The sequence below is a fragment of the Echiichthys vipera genome, assembly GCF_963691815.1.
Source record: "Echiichthys vipera genome assembly, chromosome: 9".
NCBI lineage: Eukaryota > Metazoa > Chordata > Actinopteri > Perciformes > Trachinidae > Echiichthys > Echiichthys vipera.
Window position 1 is genome coordinate 22,854,304 of NC_139834.1, and position 17,526 is coordinate 22,871,829.

The window sequence follows — 17,526 nt, forward strand, 5'->3', positions numbered from 1 at the left end:
CTTACAATGCCTGAGATGAAACACAAAACCCTGCCACTGTGTGTTTAAGATGTGTGTGTGTGTGTGTGTGTATGGCTGTAAATCATAGCAACTACAAATTACAGCTGGCTGCTGTTCAGAACTGTTTAGGATAGAGCGGAATCTCACATGAAACATGATAAAGTGTGTGTCTATGTGAGTTAGTGTGTGCACATTGAGTGCAGTGAAAGACACAAAAACTCTACTGCATCGAAGTCGAATTTGCCATCTTTAGACAGACACCTTTCAACTTTCATCATCAGTGACTCTTACCTTTGTATGAGAGCTTCATGCGTGGTGAGGAGGAGGAGGGGGAGGAGGACGATGAGGAAGAGGAGGAGGAGGAAGATGTAGAGGAAGTGCGGGTCATAGTGCTGGAGGATGCGTGAGCGGCGGCCAAACCCAGCAGCAACAGAGAGCTGCAGGTGACCATCATGGCCGCCATCATCATCATCATGGTCATCATCTTGGCACGCTTTGAAGTCTTTCACTTACAAAGTCCACCTAAAACTTTATTGTGGTTTTTCAGCTGTATTTCAGCCTAGATTCCACTTAGCATTAATGCCCAATAATTGTGGTATATTCTTTTATTATCGTCTGGTTCAGAGCAAAACCAAATCTCTTTTATCTGTATATTAGATGCAGTCCACCTGTCTTTGGACTGGTTTGGGCTTAGTCCTGTTTGACGAGGATTCAGAATAAGCTCGGCTCTTCAAGCTACCTCTTCTTGTTTGCTTGTAGCACAGCTTCAGACTCTTCCAGGCTTCTTTTCAAGTTCTTGATATTCAATGAAATCTTTATAATGACCTCCTTGGTTGAGAAGAGTCTCTCTTGGCAGATTCACTGCTCCTCTCGTGAAGGACGACCGTGTTCACCTCTCACGTCCAAGAAGGGACAAAAATGTTTCACATGGGCATAGAGACCTAAAATTAGAGACAAAACAGGAGAGGATTTAGAAATGGACACTACTAAGCATATGTGGGCATGAGCCAGGGATGCCCCTGCGCACAGACACACACACACACACACACACACACACACACACACACACACACACACACACACACACACACACACACACACACAGTGGCGTCTGAGGTATATTTAGTCAGAGTCAGATTGATGCCCCTGCCAGGCTGTGTAAATGCCAGCCTCCATTATGGCAACAACACTATAATCTCTTCACATTACACAAAGACTCATCCAAAACACACACACTGACCATGGTGATGAAGAGTGTGTGTGTGTGTGTGTGTGTGTGTGTGTGTGTGTGTGTGTGTGTGTGTGTGTGTGTGTGTGTGTGTGTGTGTGTGTGTGTGTGTGTGTGTGTGTGTGTGCGCATGTGTGTGTGATAGAGATATGCCATGTCCACTGCCAAGCCAAGCACAATCTCCCAATGTCTGTAGAACTGCCAACTCAAAGTGGCTTCCCCCTCTTTCTTTCTCTCTCTTTCTCTCTCTCTATCATTCTCTCTCTCTCTCTCTCTCTCTCTCTCTCTCTCTCTCTCTCGCTCTCTCTCTCTCTCTCTCTCTCCACACTGGCAGACGGTGTCACCAGATGAGATCTCTCCATTGCTGAGGACTAATGAGCTGACAGTGACGTGGATGGATGTATGAATGGATACAAGCATTTGGTGCTCAGCAAAAGTCACATGTGGGCAAGTCCACCAATGAGAAGCAAAAGAAACAGTTTGGTTTTGTCAAGAGATTTTATGTCAATATTGAATTACATAGTAGCAGATAAATGACATTATCTTGTTTACACATGGCTTTTGTAATCACAGTTTCTCTGTTACGGAGTACATGGGGACTTGCAGTCAATTGAGCGTGGTCAGGGAGTATAGAAAAATAAGATCATTTGAGAACTGGAGTCAACTTTAAAGACATGTGACAGATTTGTTATTGTTTCGGAAAAATCCCCAATAACTTTGTGCCACACAAACCACACTCACAACTGCAGCAGAAGCAGGAATTAGGTCACTGCTGGTTTGTAAGCCTATATGATTCTTGTGTAGTAAATAGTGCACGGGACAGACACACACTCACACACGCCCCCTTTCAGTACTTCGGACTCTGTGGTCAGCCGTAACAATAAGGCCTTTCAGTAGAAACAGTCTCTTTTATTATATTACACCTCACAGTTGGCATTCAGTCAGTAACAGGCAGACAAGTCTGCTTTTCACTTTCTAGCTTTGCTTCTCCTCTCCCTCCTAAACAATTACCTTTATCAGTCCTTCCAACTGGATCTGTCTGTCAGTGACTGGGGCAATATCATGAACAGATATTATCTTTCGTTTTATGACAGTTGCAATATATCAAGAAGCTTCAAAATGCTTAAAGAAGCCCATGTGTGCCAAATTGACTCAACTGCTCCCATATAAATAATGCAAGTCTTGCAGCCACATATGGGCTAAAACCCAAGTTTCCCATTTCAACTCTGTTAGCGATGTGATCGGCCTCTGGGATACTGTAATATAAGGTAACACCTGTCTTCTAAATATACTGAAACTGTAGTAAAAAGTTGTTTCTCGACTTGACTAGAGTTGAAGTTTGACCACAGCCATCATTTCAATCATCTGTAAAGAATACTGAATTTACAAAAACAAAATATTACAATAACTCCCCCAAATATTGACCACATTCATCTACATTAATTTCCAAATTTAAGTACATGTGAAATACACAAGGATGAGAATGTGCACACAGACTCTATACAGTCTCTCTCTCACACACACACACACACACACACACACACACACACACACACACACACACACACACACACACACACACACACACACACACACGCACACACACACACACGCACGCACACACACACACACACACACACACAGGCCCGTCAAGGCTGTTGGCACAGAGTTTTATGAATAATGGAACTATTGAGGCGTGGAGACAGGAGAGCTCTCATAAGCTCATGGCTCCCAGGCCACAACACAACAGGACAGAGCTGAGCAGGAACATAAACTCCCACATAACCCTGCAGTATGTAAACACACACACACACACACTCACACACACACATGTGAATGGACAAAAGCGCACATACAAGCTTTGAACAGTTTCTGCCACAACCCACTGTTTCAGAAGTGTACAAAGAGGTGTTGTGAGGTGTGAATTGTCTGGATACATTTATAGATTTAGTCTGCTGAATTCAGGTGTACAGCAGAAAACATCACATTCCTCCCAGCCAATGTCAAGTAAGACATTATTTGTGTAAAATCCATTTATGTACTGTATGTATGTGTGTGTGTGTGTGTGTGTGTGTGTGTGTGTGTGTGTGTGTGTGTGTGTGTGTGTGTGTGTGTGTGTGTGTGTGTGTGAGTGTGTGTGTGTTTGTGTGTGTGTGTGTGTGTGTGTGTGAGAAAGAGCAAGAGAGAGAGGCCGAATGAAAGACGATGTTTCTGTGTGAGCTCAAGGTTCTGCACTGAGCTGCAAAGATGCTGCAGTATTTCAAGGAGGACGTCAGTGCTCTCGTCAGCTGCAGCTCCGTGACACAGAGAGAAACACCCACACGCACGCACGCACGCACGCACGCAGACACACACACACACACATACACACACATACAATTCACGTCACAGTCCCTGAAAGTGACAGGGGCAGCGGTGAAGCCCTTACACTCCTGCCGACTGCTATAAAAGGAATGGCCAGTTCCATTGTTCCTCTGAATCTCCCTCGAGCTGTGTATGTCTCAGCATGTGTGTGTGTTCTCTAAATTTGCAATTGTGAGTTGAACATTATTGTTCCTCACACATCCTTGTCCCATCCCAGACCTCTGAGTGGGGAAAACACATTTATATGCACGTATGGGAGCATATATACTCATCTACAAGCACAGCACTTAGACCTGTAAACACACACACACGCACACACACAAACGCACACACACACACACACACACACACACACACACACACACACACACACACACACACACACACACACACACACACACACACACACACACACACACACACACACACACAAATACTCAAACTACTTGCATGCTCCATAATGCATCTTAATAAAAAAAAAGCCATTGGGCCTGCTGACACTTGCATTCACTTCAGCTTCAATAGACATGGAGCAGCAGCATGCCAAGATGGAGTGGATTAAAAATAAAGAGAAAGACAGAGAGAGAGAGATTCTTTGGGGGGGGGCTGGGGCAAGCTATTCTGTCAAAAACCAGCCTAAATAGACACAGACAGACAAAGACTCCCTCCCGCCTCCAGGGTGAGACAGGCTTCTCACAGCGAGGTTAGAGTGCAACCTTACTGTACAGCACACAGTCATGAATGAATGGATATCAGCAGTTTAACCTGTAGCCCTCCACTACCACAGGTTAGAAAAGAGGAGATGGACAAAGTTACAAACAATGAAGGAGAAATAGAGAGGGAGATTCAAGACGGAGACAGGGAGAGGAAGGGTGTGGATGAGAAAACCATAGAGAATAAAGCTATTAGAATGGTCCGAGGGCTAGGGGCAATATAAAGGGCACTGAAGGGATAAAAAGGAGGGAGCAAGAAGGGCAAAATGAGATAGTTAGAGCGGGGGGTGGGGTGGGGGGGCGGCAGGAAAAAATGGAGTGGCAAAGAAATAATGAGGCAGAGGAGAGAAAAAGGTGGGAAAGAAGAGAAGGATGGATGAAGAAAAGTATGAGATGGGGGGAAATTTGGAAGATGAGCTCATTATGGAGCCATGAGAAAAGGTGAGTGGAGGAGAAAGAAAAGGAGGATTATTAGAAATTGAAACGGAAGAAAAGAGAGATGGATAGAGAGAGTGTTAGAGAATGGGGGAAGCAAGAGGTTGAGACAGTAGGGAGAAGGGACTGAGTAATATACAGACGTTACAGCACTTCAGCCCTGTCCCACGAAAAAAATAAAGAATTTTGATGGAGGGAGGGATGGAGGAGAAAATGAGCGAGGAGAGAGGTGACGGAGAGAAAGGAGTCAATTGTTTCGCCTGCAGGGAGAAAAGAGTTCCCCTGGCCTGTGACCAACAAATCTAAGCCTCCCTGTGATGGAGAAATGAAAGGAGGAAGGAGGGAAGGATGGAGGGGCGAAGAGGAAGAATGAGACGAAAAGGGTGAGGAGGAGGAAGGGGAGGGCTCTGAGCTTTTGAGAGCAAAATGAAGCAGCAGGTTACGGGTGGCTTTCGCACCAGTTAGTCTGATGGGGGGGGGGGGGGGGGGGGGGTGAAGTTAAAGATAAAGGAAGTACAATCCATGTGAAAAGATGAAAATAAGCCAGTCTTTTTTTTTTTTACATTTGCCTGAGGACTATCTTAAAGACCAAAATGGTGCCTTTTTTAAATTAAATTAATAAACGATTGATTTTGCAGCCCGACAGTGTGCAGACCAGTGTTTGCACATATTTTTTGTCTTGCATGTGACTAGCTTTGGCTGGATGTGCACACACTTGGTTCCTCTTGAAAAGATAAAAACAATACATGTGTGAATGTGCTTTTTATTTTTATTCTTTCAGTCAGTTGTCATTTTAAATTGAGTATTGACAGATACATACTACTATCTAAAGCAGGAGTGAGTTGAGGTACGATGAGGAAAAAAAAGAACAGAATAAAGAAAGTGATAAAGAGGAGAAGGAGGAAACAGGACAGAGGGGAGTGGTTTAAGTGGAACTGGTCAGTGTTGGTTTAATCACCAAGCAAGTGTCTGTTTTGTGTTTCAGCCACCAGCCACCACATAACAAAGATTTAAATGATGTTATTCTTATACAACTCATGAAGAAGGTTTCATGTCACAATCTGGCATTGTACCGATATGCGAAACAAGTTGATGAATTTGTCTTAAATCTGATATCCTACAAAAAGTACTCATAATATATGATATCAGAACACAGAGGAATAATAGTGTCAGGGTGCATGCTACGTATCCATCACACTGTCTAGACTAACCTCCATTTTTTATTCTATCCCCACGGTGTTAACCATTTATATTAGTGATGAGAATTGGTTTTAGGGTTGATGTTGGTAATAACAACTAAAGAAGGAGTTTGTGTTCAGCATGTTATTGTGATGGTGGAGGTCGGGGACAGCATTCAGGCACTGAGTACGAGTCTGTGTCTTCCTCACAAGTGCTATAGTGCAACAGGCATGTAAAACGTTGGTTCTTCAAACTCACTGCATTTCGTCTGTATACTCTCTAATTCAACCCGCAGGAGCGTTTCCTGAACTAGCGCCACCAGGGGCAGCAGATCAACACATCCTCACCCAAACGTAACGATTGCAGTTATTAAACACCTGGTTAACGATGTGACGCATTCACAGTTTGGTTAGGTTTAGGCAACAAAACTATTTGGTTTTATTCAGGAAAATATTGTGATTTGGGTTAAAATCTCTGTTACATAACTTTGCGCAAGTTAAAACAAGTCACGTCAACTTTTGGGTCACGAAATATGATCTCCTGTGTGTTTGTTTGACCTATTCATCCACACATTGTGGTATTTTGGTTCAGTTCAGATACAAACCTGCTTGACTTGCAGGTCTGATTGCTTCATCCCTAACAAATGAAAACACACGAAAGCAAAAAGCCTCAAACGTTCAGAGAGAAGCAAGAGAAGAAGAGCAGGTGATGCAGGGTGACGTTGCTGCGCATCACCACACTGCAGACTTCCACAAGCAATTTCCAGAGGGAGCAGAGGCAGGGATGTAAAAAGGAGGACTAAAAAGACTAAAGCTTTTACAGTATTGTTGGTTTGAAACATGAGATCATGAGCAGTGCCTCATTTCCCTTGAAAAAGAAACCAAGTTTGATGAAGAAAGACCACTTCAAAACTAAAGGTTAAGTACAGGATAATACTGTTATGTGTTGTAAATTCAAAAATCAGACATAAGAGTGAAGTTATGTTAAGTTGAAACAAGCCTTTACAGTGATTTGCAGGCACACAAAAAGAAAAAGCTCAGTCACATGAAGGGACTGTGTACTGTGGCTTAGACGTACAGTCTTGTTTTCAGTGAAGGGCCTCGACACAAAGCAAGTTACTGGAGTAAATGGAGGTTTCACACCAACAACTGTCAAAGTGAAGCCGCTGTAAGCCAAAAGTGACTACCAGTCTTTATGGGATTTAAACTGAAAAGCAAAGTGAGAAAGAGAAAGCAAGACGATCCAGGGCTAGAGAGCTTAGTTGTTCTGAAAGACACAGAGTGAATGAAGGAGCCAGGGAGGCTACAGCACTCTGCTGGTCGCTGGTACCGAGCCATCTGGCCCAACATCGTCAATGGAAAGTTTCCCAGCCAGCAAACCCGTGGCTAGTATTTGTTCAGTTTGGCTAAATTATTCTCACTAGTCAAATTTTGAATGGGAAAAGTGGAGTTAACTTAACCTGCTTGGCTGGTGTCCAAAATGTAAAAGTTGTGCACCCTGCCAAACCTGAGCTGTCTTACTCTGGACTACTGATATCTATTAAATACTTTATCAGTTTAGCCTTCACAGCCTGATAGCCTACATTACAAGGAAGAAATATATAAAAATGCTGTTGGAAAACTGCTTCGCTAGGGTCATAAGAAGGCTTTAAACCTCTTGTCTGGTGTAACAAGGTCCGTAAAAAGAGACAATGAAGGAGCCGCTAAGGCGAGGGCAGCCTGCTGGTAGCTGGCCATTTGCCCTTGTTAAACCCAGGAGCAGCAGTAAGTCAGGACCTTACAGAGCAGCCTCTGGTCTACTGACTGGAGCTGCTCCAAACACCTCTCTGAAGAAGGACAAGTCACTCCACTCTCCTAAATGCAACGACAGAGAAGATTTCAACCCTGTTCTCTGAGAAAGGAGCATACATGACTTGTAAAAAGATACTTGGGTTTGCTGTATCTGCTGCACAAGATAAGGCCACAAGTACATCATGCAGAGAAAAACACGTTTTATCTATTACTAGTTCATCATGATTTATTCTCTGTAATGCACTGAGGTTATTCTGTGATTTAATGTTCTTGGAATACACAGTGATAAAAGTATCAATACCACAAATTGTTTTTGCCAGAAAACTGCAAAAACCAATGGTGCCACATCATTAACTGGTGATGGTGAAAACATGTGAGTGATGAAAGCAGTGATCCTAAATGCTCCTGCATGAGCCGCACTCAAAATTAACTCACCTGTCCATCCGTTTCCAGGGGAACCAAATTCCAAAAGAGTTCAGAACATTCCGAGTCAGGATCAGCGTCCACCTGAGCCCAACGTGCTTCTGACAGCACTGACTGTTCCCATAGTTACTGTACTGCCTTTACCTGTTTGACCTCTCGTAGTCTTTCCATTGGAATATAAAAGAAAACAAAAATGCCCATATGAGACAAACCCTCTTGACTATATACTCGCAGTATTGAGAGTGCTGTATACACACCTACACATACACGCACTCACTGAGCTCTCGTTATGTGCTTGCAAAGCACCCATTTGCAGGCTTGAGCATGTCTGAATTAAGTCCATAAATTGGGAGGATAAATTAAAAAAAAGTGTAAGGGGAGTAAAAAAATCGATAAAATTCTATTCAGAAATAATCAAAAATTTTATTTAAATTATTTTCAGAAAGCAGGAAAAGAAAACTTCAGTTATTCCAGGGATAGCAATTTTTGCCTGGAGGGGAGAAAGAGAGCAGCGGCGAGCCCCACGTCAATGCGAACAGTCCGGTGAGTTTTTAAAAAAGTCCAAAAAGCAGCCGGTGCGAGTTACAAAAAAGTGGCGCAGTGAGATCTGAGTATTCCCTTGTCTGCAGTCTGCTCCACTGATGAACGGCTGCACTCCAGCTCCACTTAGAAAAACACACAACCCCTATGCACACACATAAAACTCTTCTTAACACACACACGCAAGGAGTTCTCTCTCACTCTCACACACACACAGTTTTCACAGGAGCTGTGCGGAGTAGAAGTGCTCAGAGGGAGAGCAGGCAGGAATAATGGACTTAATTCAAGAGGGGAGAGAGAAAGAGAGTGAGGAGGGAGGGGTAGAAGAGAGGAGGGAAGGGTGGGAGTTGAGAGGATGGGAGTGGAAAGGGGCAGGGACATGCACCGTGTTGTTCTCAATGTGTGTGTGCTACTGTATATTTTCATTGGTACCTGAACTGTATGGAACGTCTTCTTCTTCACAGCCCATCAGTGTGATCAGTGACTTTGCTTAACGTCTGGTGAGACTATCAAACCTCAATACTGCAGCAGAGACTCACTACACAGTGCAAACTTGTGACTTCCACTGACTGGTGGTCAACCTTAAAGGCTTCTATTCAAAGTGTAATTTGGGGCTGAAAATGAGACAAATGTGGCTTAATCTTTGATTGAACAGTGGTCCAAGTCCAAGAACACTTTGCTATACTGTTGGGCCTTCATTAACTAAACACAGACTGCTAATTCTGTTAGATTTTTTAAACCAAACTATCACAATTTGATTGCTGCTATGTGGATTCTCAATTTGCACAAAAACAGTTAAGGAAAAATTGAAAAGAAAATTCTTGCCAAATTGTTTCTATGCTTGCCTTACGCGGACAGTAGGTTTACTGTATAAGTGCAACAGAAAACGACTTAGCATGTGACTCAATCATCCAAAAAAGAAATGAAAGATGGCGCCATCACATTTTCTACCACGACTCGTTTAACTACATCAACTCTATGTGGGTTCGTCTTCTGTGATGGTTTTATGGCACAAATGTATGACACCCATTTTTTTCTATTCTATAACTTTCTGGAAGTTTTTGTAAAATGTGGGCTACATTTGGATGGAAACTAATGTAGAGTCTCTCAATTCTCATCATCACACATTACACGCACTGTTATGTGCACGTCTCAAATCTGATATTGCAAAGTTTGACATAATATTTTACTGTGCCCATCTCTTACAGTGTGGCATGAGATGAACAGAGATCACTGTTATTGCACAGTGTAGAGGCCTAAAGTCACAAAAAAGAATCTTGCGACTTTGATGTAATTGCTATTAGATGTGACTTGACTTGAGGCTTGACTTGAACCTTACTCTGACAGACGCATGATTTGCCTGAAAAGACTCAACAGCTTTGGCACGATGTATTTCAATAACAGAGCAGTTTAGATAAAGATCAGTGCAAACACAAACATGGATAAAGATTTCCAGACTCAAGAGAAATTACATATGTATGCTGGTGTGGACAGTATAGGCTGATAAGCTGTAAATACAGTAAGGGGGTAATTGTCACACATTTATAACACAACGTATGAGGGTTTACATCAGCCTCTGCAAAGTTGAAGTATGGGTCAGCTAATCATGGCAGGCATCCTCTGAACACATGAATGTATCAAAAGAAGGGGGAAAGTTTGATTGAAGTGTCTCTTCTCACGCGTCATACCAGAGTTTGAGCCATTTAAGTGTCAGGAGAAATATCTTAAAGTTTAGCTGAACTTTTTACCTCTAAGAATTCACATGTGGTTGGATTTAAAGTGATATTTTAGCCAAAGGATTTTAAGTATAGCAAACACTCACCCATGTAGACTTGCTGCTGCGCAGGTTTGTATTTTCTTTTTCTGTTTTTACAGGTAACATGTGTCGTGGTTCAAATTCCTTTGATGATGAGTTTTCACGAGGGAAAAAAACATCCAACTCCGGCAATATAATCTTCTATCCACTGATAGGTTCAGTATATTCCTAACACTAGGACTGGGTGGAGTACGACGAATGATATTAAATATTTAAGAATATTAGTGGATAGACAAAAGTATCTATTTAGTGGTACTGTAGCCCAACTTTGCACTAAAATGATCATGTGTCAATAAGTTTGAATTTTAAGCCCAAATACTCATTTGACTTACAGTGATTTTGTGTGTGTGTCCATCTTTACCCGCTCTTTCCCCAACAATCTAGGAGTTCATTCCAGTGGCAGGTGTGATGCTGTGCCTGGCAACCCTGACACACACACATTCGCTCACACCTACAAACTCTTACCAGGGTAGGGTCCCCATACAGAGAGGTCATGGGTCTCACATTAGGGGGTTCACTGCAGCATGTGTGTTTGTTGTCTCCACATTTGGCCTGCATTTCTACACACAATGCACACTTGCCTTTAGTGCTTTAAACACTTTCAAGCACATGGGCATGTGCACAATTAAAGCTATTGGTGTAAGTGAATGTCCGTGTGTGTGTGTGTGTGTGTGTGTGTGTGTGTGTGTGTGTGTGTGTGTGTGTGTGTGTGTGTGTGTGTGCTTGCACAGTATGTTTTCAGCCCACTGCCCACCCCCTGCTGACCTGTCTGTCATAAACCAGTCTGATGTCTCTACAGACCGCAGAGTGAGCGCTGTGATCCTGACAAAGGCTTTTGTCTCAGCTAAAGCCTCTGTGCTTTTGAAACAGATGAGGGCTCATTTTCCTAATAGCGTCTTGAATCTTTGTTTTATTGCAAGTCAATGAACCTAAATGACCTTTAGATTGCGATAGGACCCCAATCACACTGGCATTCCCCACGTTGGAGTCTCCCCCTGTGGTCTGAAGGTCTTATAGTCAACTTTAGCCCTGATGTTTTATTTACAAGGAGTTTATGGAGCTCCCTGACAAAAGCCCCCAATCAGGGGTAAACAGGCGTTGGCTTGGCGCTCGAGTGTGATGTGTGAACTGTTCAAAGACGCATTGCAGATTCCAGATATCCAGTAGGCTAGGCTCCTGGTGAATGATCGATCGCTGACCAGTCATCTAACACAAATAATTCAAGGCTACCGACACAGCAAGTTTTGTAGTGTTAACAGTACAGCGTAGTGTTAACAGTACAGCGACCTGTGCTCAAAGTAAATTAACTATGTTGAAGAGATGAATAGCTCTTCATTAAGAATTTTGTTGTAGATAACATTAGACTTCCCACCCTAGACATGATAAAAAAAATTGTGTTAATATGACTTGTAGTAATGAGCAGTATGAGTAACATTGACAAAAATGTAAACTATAATTCTAGACATCAACCAAGCTCAGTGCATATTCTATTAGACAAAATTTGTTTCTCTTTTCAACATATGACGTCAATAGAACCAAAGTCTCGTAAGATGATTAACTTGAGTTATGTAACCATCGGTATGTATAATGCACAGCGTGATACACCAGCAACGTCAAAGACACATATTCACATGCTGGATTACATCAGTCCTACAAAGCACTGTTTATTTTATTACATAAACATGCTTCTACAGTGCTTACATATTCCAGTGGATATACATTATCATGTACTCAGCAGCTACAGTAACAATGGCAGGTGCCATGAAGCTCAGCAACCTTCTACTTCTGGTGCTTGATACAGTCAGACTGGAAGCTTTCTTCTTACACTAAGGCACCCAGAATAGATCTATCAGGCATTTAGAATTAGGTATTCCTACTGTGAGGGTATATTATACTAATATTAATTTAGCAATGACTCATTTGTGAAGGTGTTCTTAAACCACATACCCAGACTCAAAGGAAAATGCAAATGCCTCAGTGATGCTTCATTGGAGTTAATGATACCGTATTTAATTAAAAAACTGCACCTATTAACAATGCTGTGAAAGCGGCATTGTTGTTGCTAAGTGTTGTTGGAATGGTTGCTATTGTTGGGCAAAAATATTGGCTTAAATAGTAATTTCTACATCTCAAGATGTGTTCTGTTACATGGCTGTGAAGTTTTCCAGTTTGGAGCTTGTGTTCTTCACAGTCTGGCATAGGGCTGCACATTGTAACAATTGTGTTAAATTTTGGGGGCCGTCTCCTTCAAAGGACGTGGCCAGCGTGTGTGTATTTGTCATTGGATGGAATAATTCACCATTGTGTCATCCCATCTGCTGCCCTCAGCCAATACAAAAAAGCAATGCCTTTTGGGACAGGCATTTTAACATGGATTATGAAGACTAGAGCTGGCTTAAAATATCACTGCCGAACCTCCTCATAGATGAGGGTGTAGTTGAGGAACCCTAATTTGACCTAATGTATAAAGGATTTCTTCAACATCTCTCTCTATTTAGATTGATAGAGGACAGATGCAGAGTCAGACTGTTCAAAAGGAAGGGAGGAACAATGGATTCAAACAGCATGCATTTACAGTAAGCCAACCATAGCAGTAAAATTTGTGTGAAGCTCTGGTAGCTTGACACCTGCCAACCTTACAAGTGTTGCATTATAAACATTTGCTCAACAGATGCAGAAATATCTCGGCCTAGATGGCATGCCTGTAAACTTAGCAGCATGAAATACCATGGAGACACTGCTCTCTTTCTCTGTGTGATTTTAGGGCTCTGTGGGTTTTACGAACTGAACCGACATAAAACAAATACCAGTACTAAGTGGATCATTAGCATCATTTCAACTATGGAGCTCATGCTGCCAGCTGTAACGACAGGCTAATCTCATCTGTCTGTCTGTGTGTGTGTGTGTGTGTGTGTGTGTGTGTGTGTGTGTGTGTGTGTGTGTGTGTGTGTGTGTGTGTGTGTGTGTTTGATGTGAGTTTGTCTATTAATAGCATCCACAGTAGTGGGTCAGGAACTGTATATAAAGATGGATTGCCCAGCCCAGCGAGTCAGTTTAATCCCTCCCATTCGGATGAAACTGCAGTTAAGGATCATGTATAAGTTGAGAATGCAGAAAACAGTTTGGAAGAAGATCCGCAATGGCGAAAAAGTGAGAAAATATCACATAAGGTGGTAACGGCAGTAGAAAAACACAGATTTGGAATTGTTGCAAAGCAAATATGGTGGTATTAAATTAAAGCGGTACCGGAAGCTTTATCCATCCTGGAGGAAAACCCAAACAAGGATAAGATCACAAAACCTACCTAAATGATAAGACTGACTGACTTGGATATCATCGTTACCAAAGGTCTACGTTTCCCCCCATCCAGACTAAAACAAAACCCCAGAGTTTTCAAACTAAAACAGGCTCAGCAGCGATCCAAATGTCTCCTTTTTCTTTAAGGGCTCTGAAACATCCCTGTAGTGTGAACACATGGCATGAACAGAGCAAATAGATATGTGTTTTTAGATGAAAGGTGTAGAAGTAGCCATAGTGTGGTGTGTGCAGATTAATCAAAACACTGTTCATCTGCACACAAACTACAAACTAGTTAACTAGTCTTGTCTAGTCTGTGTATTTAAGCTCAGAGAGTTAGCTATCCATATTCAGCTGTATTATATGTGTCCTGACAGGTCATCTATGACACGGTGCCCTGACCTCCTGACACCACAGGGGATTATTTGGGCCCCATTTGAGTGGCAGGAACAAAAAAAGAGAGAGAGAGAGAGTGTGTGTGTGTGTGTGTGTTACAGTCTGAGAGAGAGACAGGTCTTGCTTGGGAACCCCAGAGGCACATAGACCTGTAATCCTCCCTGTTTCACTTTGATGTGATCACACCCAACTGAAAGGATGGAGGGTGTGTGTGTGTGTGTGTGTGTGTGTGTGTGTGTGTGTGTGTGTGTGTGTGTGTGTGTGTGTGTGTGTGTGTGTGTGTGTGTGTGTGTGTGTGCGGGGGTGTTGGTGGGGTCAGGAGAGCAGAATGTAGTGGGTGGGGGGACTGACTGTGGTGCCAGGAGGCTCAAAGGTGGGATACACACTCTCACAGGCAGGCAGTCACACACCATCTGGCTCTGAGGGTCACCTGGTGGATAAGACCACCTTCGAGCATAAGCTCTAGTGACACATTTTCACACACACATACACACCTAAGAGCAGGTTCTGAAGGTCACTGAGTGGATTACAGCACCTTGCTTTACCACAGCTTTGTTTCTTTCACACACACGCACACACACACACACACACACACACACACACACGCACACACACACACACACACACACACACACACACACACACACACACACACACACACACACACACACACACACACACACACACACACACACTTGCAATAAGCAGTATTTTTCAAAGGAATGCACATTGCGGCACTAGTTCCCACCACTATTATATCTAGAAGGCTGGTCACTAATGAAGGTCTGTATCTATTCTGGGCAAAAAACATACAAAAAAATCGTTTCCATCATTTATCAACTAAAGAAACCTAAATTACTCTTCACTAAGCAATACAATTATACAACTTTCTTTCCTACCTTTTTTTTTTTGCGTATTTCATACAGGATTAATAAACAAGTACACTAGCAATGTTAGACTAAACAAACACTATATGGACTATATGCTATATGGAATATACAGTAAGAGTTAGAGTATGCAAGCAGAGGCTGGTCTTGCAACAGGAGTACATCAAGGGCCCTGTAATTCTGAGCTTCACTTTAATCAAACCTGGTCTGTAACACTGCTGATATTTCAGAGAGAATTCAGGACAGATCACAGCGAGAACAGATGAAAGACGAAAGCCGGGGAAATCACCTACTAAAACACAGAAGCTTTAAACTTCAGCCAACGCATCCAAAGTAACTGTTTTTAAAAGCCCCCCACACACACCAGTCCCTGCATGCCACTAAATCAGCCAAGTTTTTAGGTATGCAGAAGATTTAAACTTATTTTATTTAATAGTTTGAATTTATGTTGTATCACCTAAAAACAATTTTAAATTATGGAGCATAACAAGCAACTCTTGAACAACTATGACGGATGATTTTGATTGTACATTCACTAGTTTTGTGGTTAGCTGCTATCTGTGCTGCTAAGACTAGCTCTATTAGGCCAATATATAGCATTGAAATAAGACCATAGGACCTGTATTGCCTCTTCTAAAAGTGTAATTCCGGCAATTACATACATCAAATAAGCCATCAAGACAGTTTTTTCCTGTTTGAACTTTTAACAGAGAAATCCTGGAGAGTCACTAACAACCTGACGTGGCTAACACTGATTAGCACGTACTGGGCAGTACGGTGAAGGCATTAAAACTGCTTTTTTAACCACTAATGCTGCTCAAAGTAACACCACACCTCTGCCAAAGCACCTACAACGCAGTTAGCGAACCAGGAGTTTATTAAAAGAGTGTTTTGATAGACTTACCAACTGACCCCGGTACCAGCTCCTCTAGTAGTAAAGTCCATTCAAGTCGATTACAAAATGCAATGCAAAAGGAAAGAGCCCATTGACGATTGATGACAATTTATTCTGGGGACATGGAAAAAAGTGTCCAGTACGGTGCAGCTGATGAGGAATGGGGAATCCTCCATAGCAGTCACACGCAGTTTTGCAATATGCAATGATTCCAGGCCACGGCGAAAAATATTACTCTCTTGGCAGCATAAAGGTTCTTCTTCGGTGCCCATGGGCTCACAGTACCAACACACTAAAAAATACCTGCACACCGAAACTGATGCTATGTCTGATGCTACCTCTACCTTTAGCCCCTTCAGCAATGGGCTCCTTCCTTTTGGATTGCATTTGGTAATCGTCTTGAATGGACTACGAGAGGAGCTGGTACCGAAACACTTTTCGAAAAAATCTTTTAATAAACTCCGGGTCGGTAACTACGTTGTTGGTGCTTCGTTTTATGTGTAGAGACTCCATGCTACTGTAGAGGTGTGGTGTTATTTTGAGCAGTATTAGTGGTTGAAAAAGCTGTTTTAATGCTTTCACCGTACTGGCCCGAGCTAATCCGTATTAGCCACATCCGGCTGTTAGCGACTCTCTGGGATTTCTGTGTTAATAGTTGTTACACGAAAAAAAGACTATCTTGATGGCTTATTTGATGTATATAATTGCAGAAAAAGACCATGGGAGGATTTTGCGCCGGTATTATATTTTTATTAAAATACATCCATGGCAGACAAACGCTCATTTCAGCACAAATTTCGATTGTTAAACATGATGACAGTTATGTACTCCGTATTTTCTCAAATGAGAGTAATTCTGTACTTGATACAACAGTGAAAGTGGTGCAGTGGATTAAAAGATCTGAAATGTCTAATACCATCTGACAGGCGTTTTCTTATTCTCATGGTTTTAAAGACAAAATCTCAGAATCCAAACGTATAAGTGTTGGATTTGGAAGACATTTTTTGCTGAAAAGAGGGCAAAAAAGGCCCAGGGTGTATTTAATGGCACACACACACACACACACACACACACACACACACACACACACACACACACACACACACACACACACACACACACACACACACACACACACTCACACTCACACATTGCAGTGCTGCTGTGCTACCTCATTAAGGCCTAAGACGTGATAGCAGTGAGCAGACCCAACGAAATGATTCCTGATCCTGATGGGCACTGATCCAACCAGACAGGCTGCTCTCAGCACCATTGTGGATTAAACACACACACACACACACACACACACACACAGACATAGAAGCACACACTTTCCAAGGACTTGTTGAGACACTTGATTGTGCAGTGTGAGAGCTCGCACATCCACCCCCAGGGAAAATCTGAGACAAGCTCAGCAATGAGCAGATTTCATGAGAACCGTATTGTCCTGAAACACACAGGTGATTCCAACATGTAACATGAACATGTACAGAGTGTCTGACACTACCTGCTGCAGTGTAAGCACATTGGGTTATGAATACTTTAATATATGAAAATGTATCA

General features: G+C 42.4%; 1 protein-coding gene across 2 annotated transcripts in view; it reads right to left on the reverse strand.

Annotated features, from left to right (window-relative positions):
- sema3b (sema domain, immunoglobulin domain (Ig), short basic domain, secreted, (semaphorin) 3B) overlaps positions 1–17,526 on the reverse strand; it is a 73,083-nt gene that overhangs the window by 24,720 nt on the left and 30,837 nt on the right. The window contains exons 1-2 of one of the 2 annotated variants that reach the window (XM_083919377.1): positions 8,145–8,773; positions 292–941 (exon numbers count right to left, since the gene is read on the reverse strand). In XM_083919377.1, coding sequence (XP_083775503.1) covers positions 292–484 — 193 coding nt within the window. In that variant the 5' untranslated portion in view covers positions 485–941; positions 8,145–8,773. Of the gene's footprint in view, positions 1–291; positions 942–8,144; positions 8,774–17,526 lie in introns of those variants that run through there. The other variant, XM_083919376.1, reaches the window with a different exon arrangement.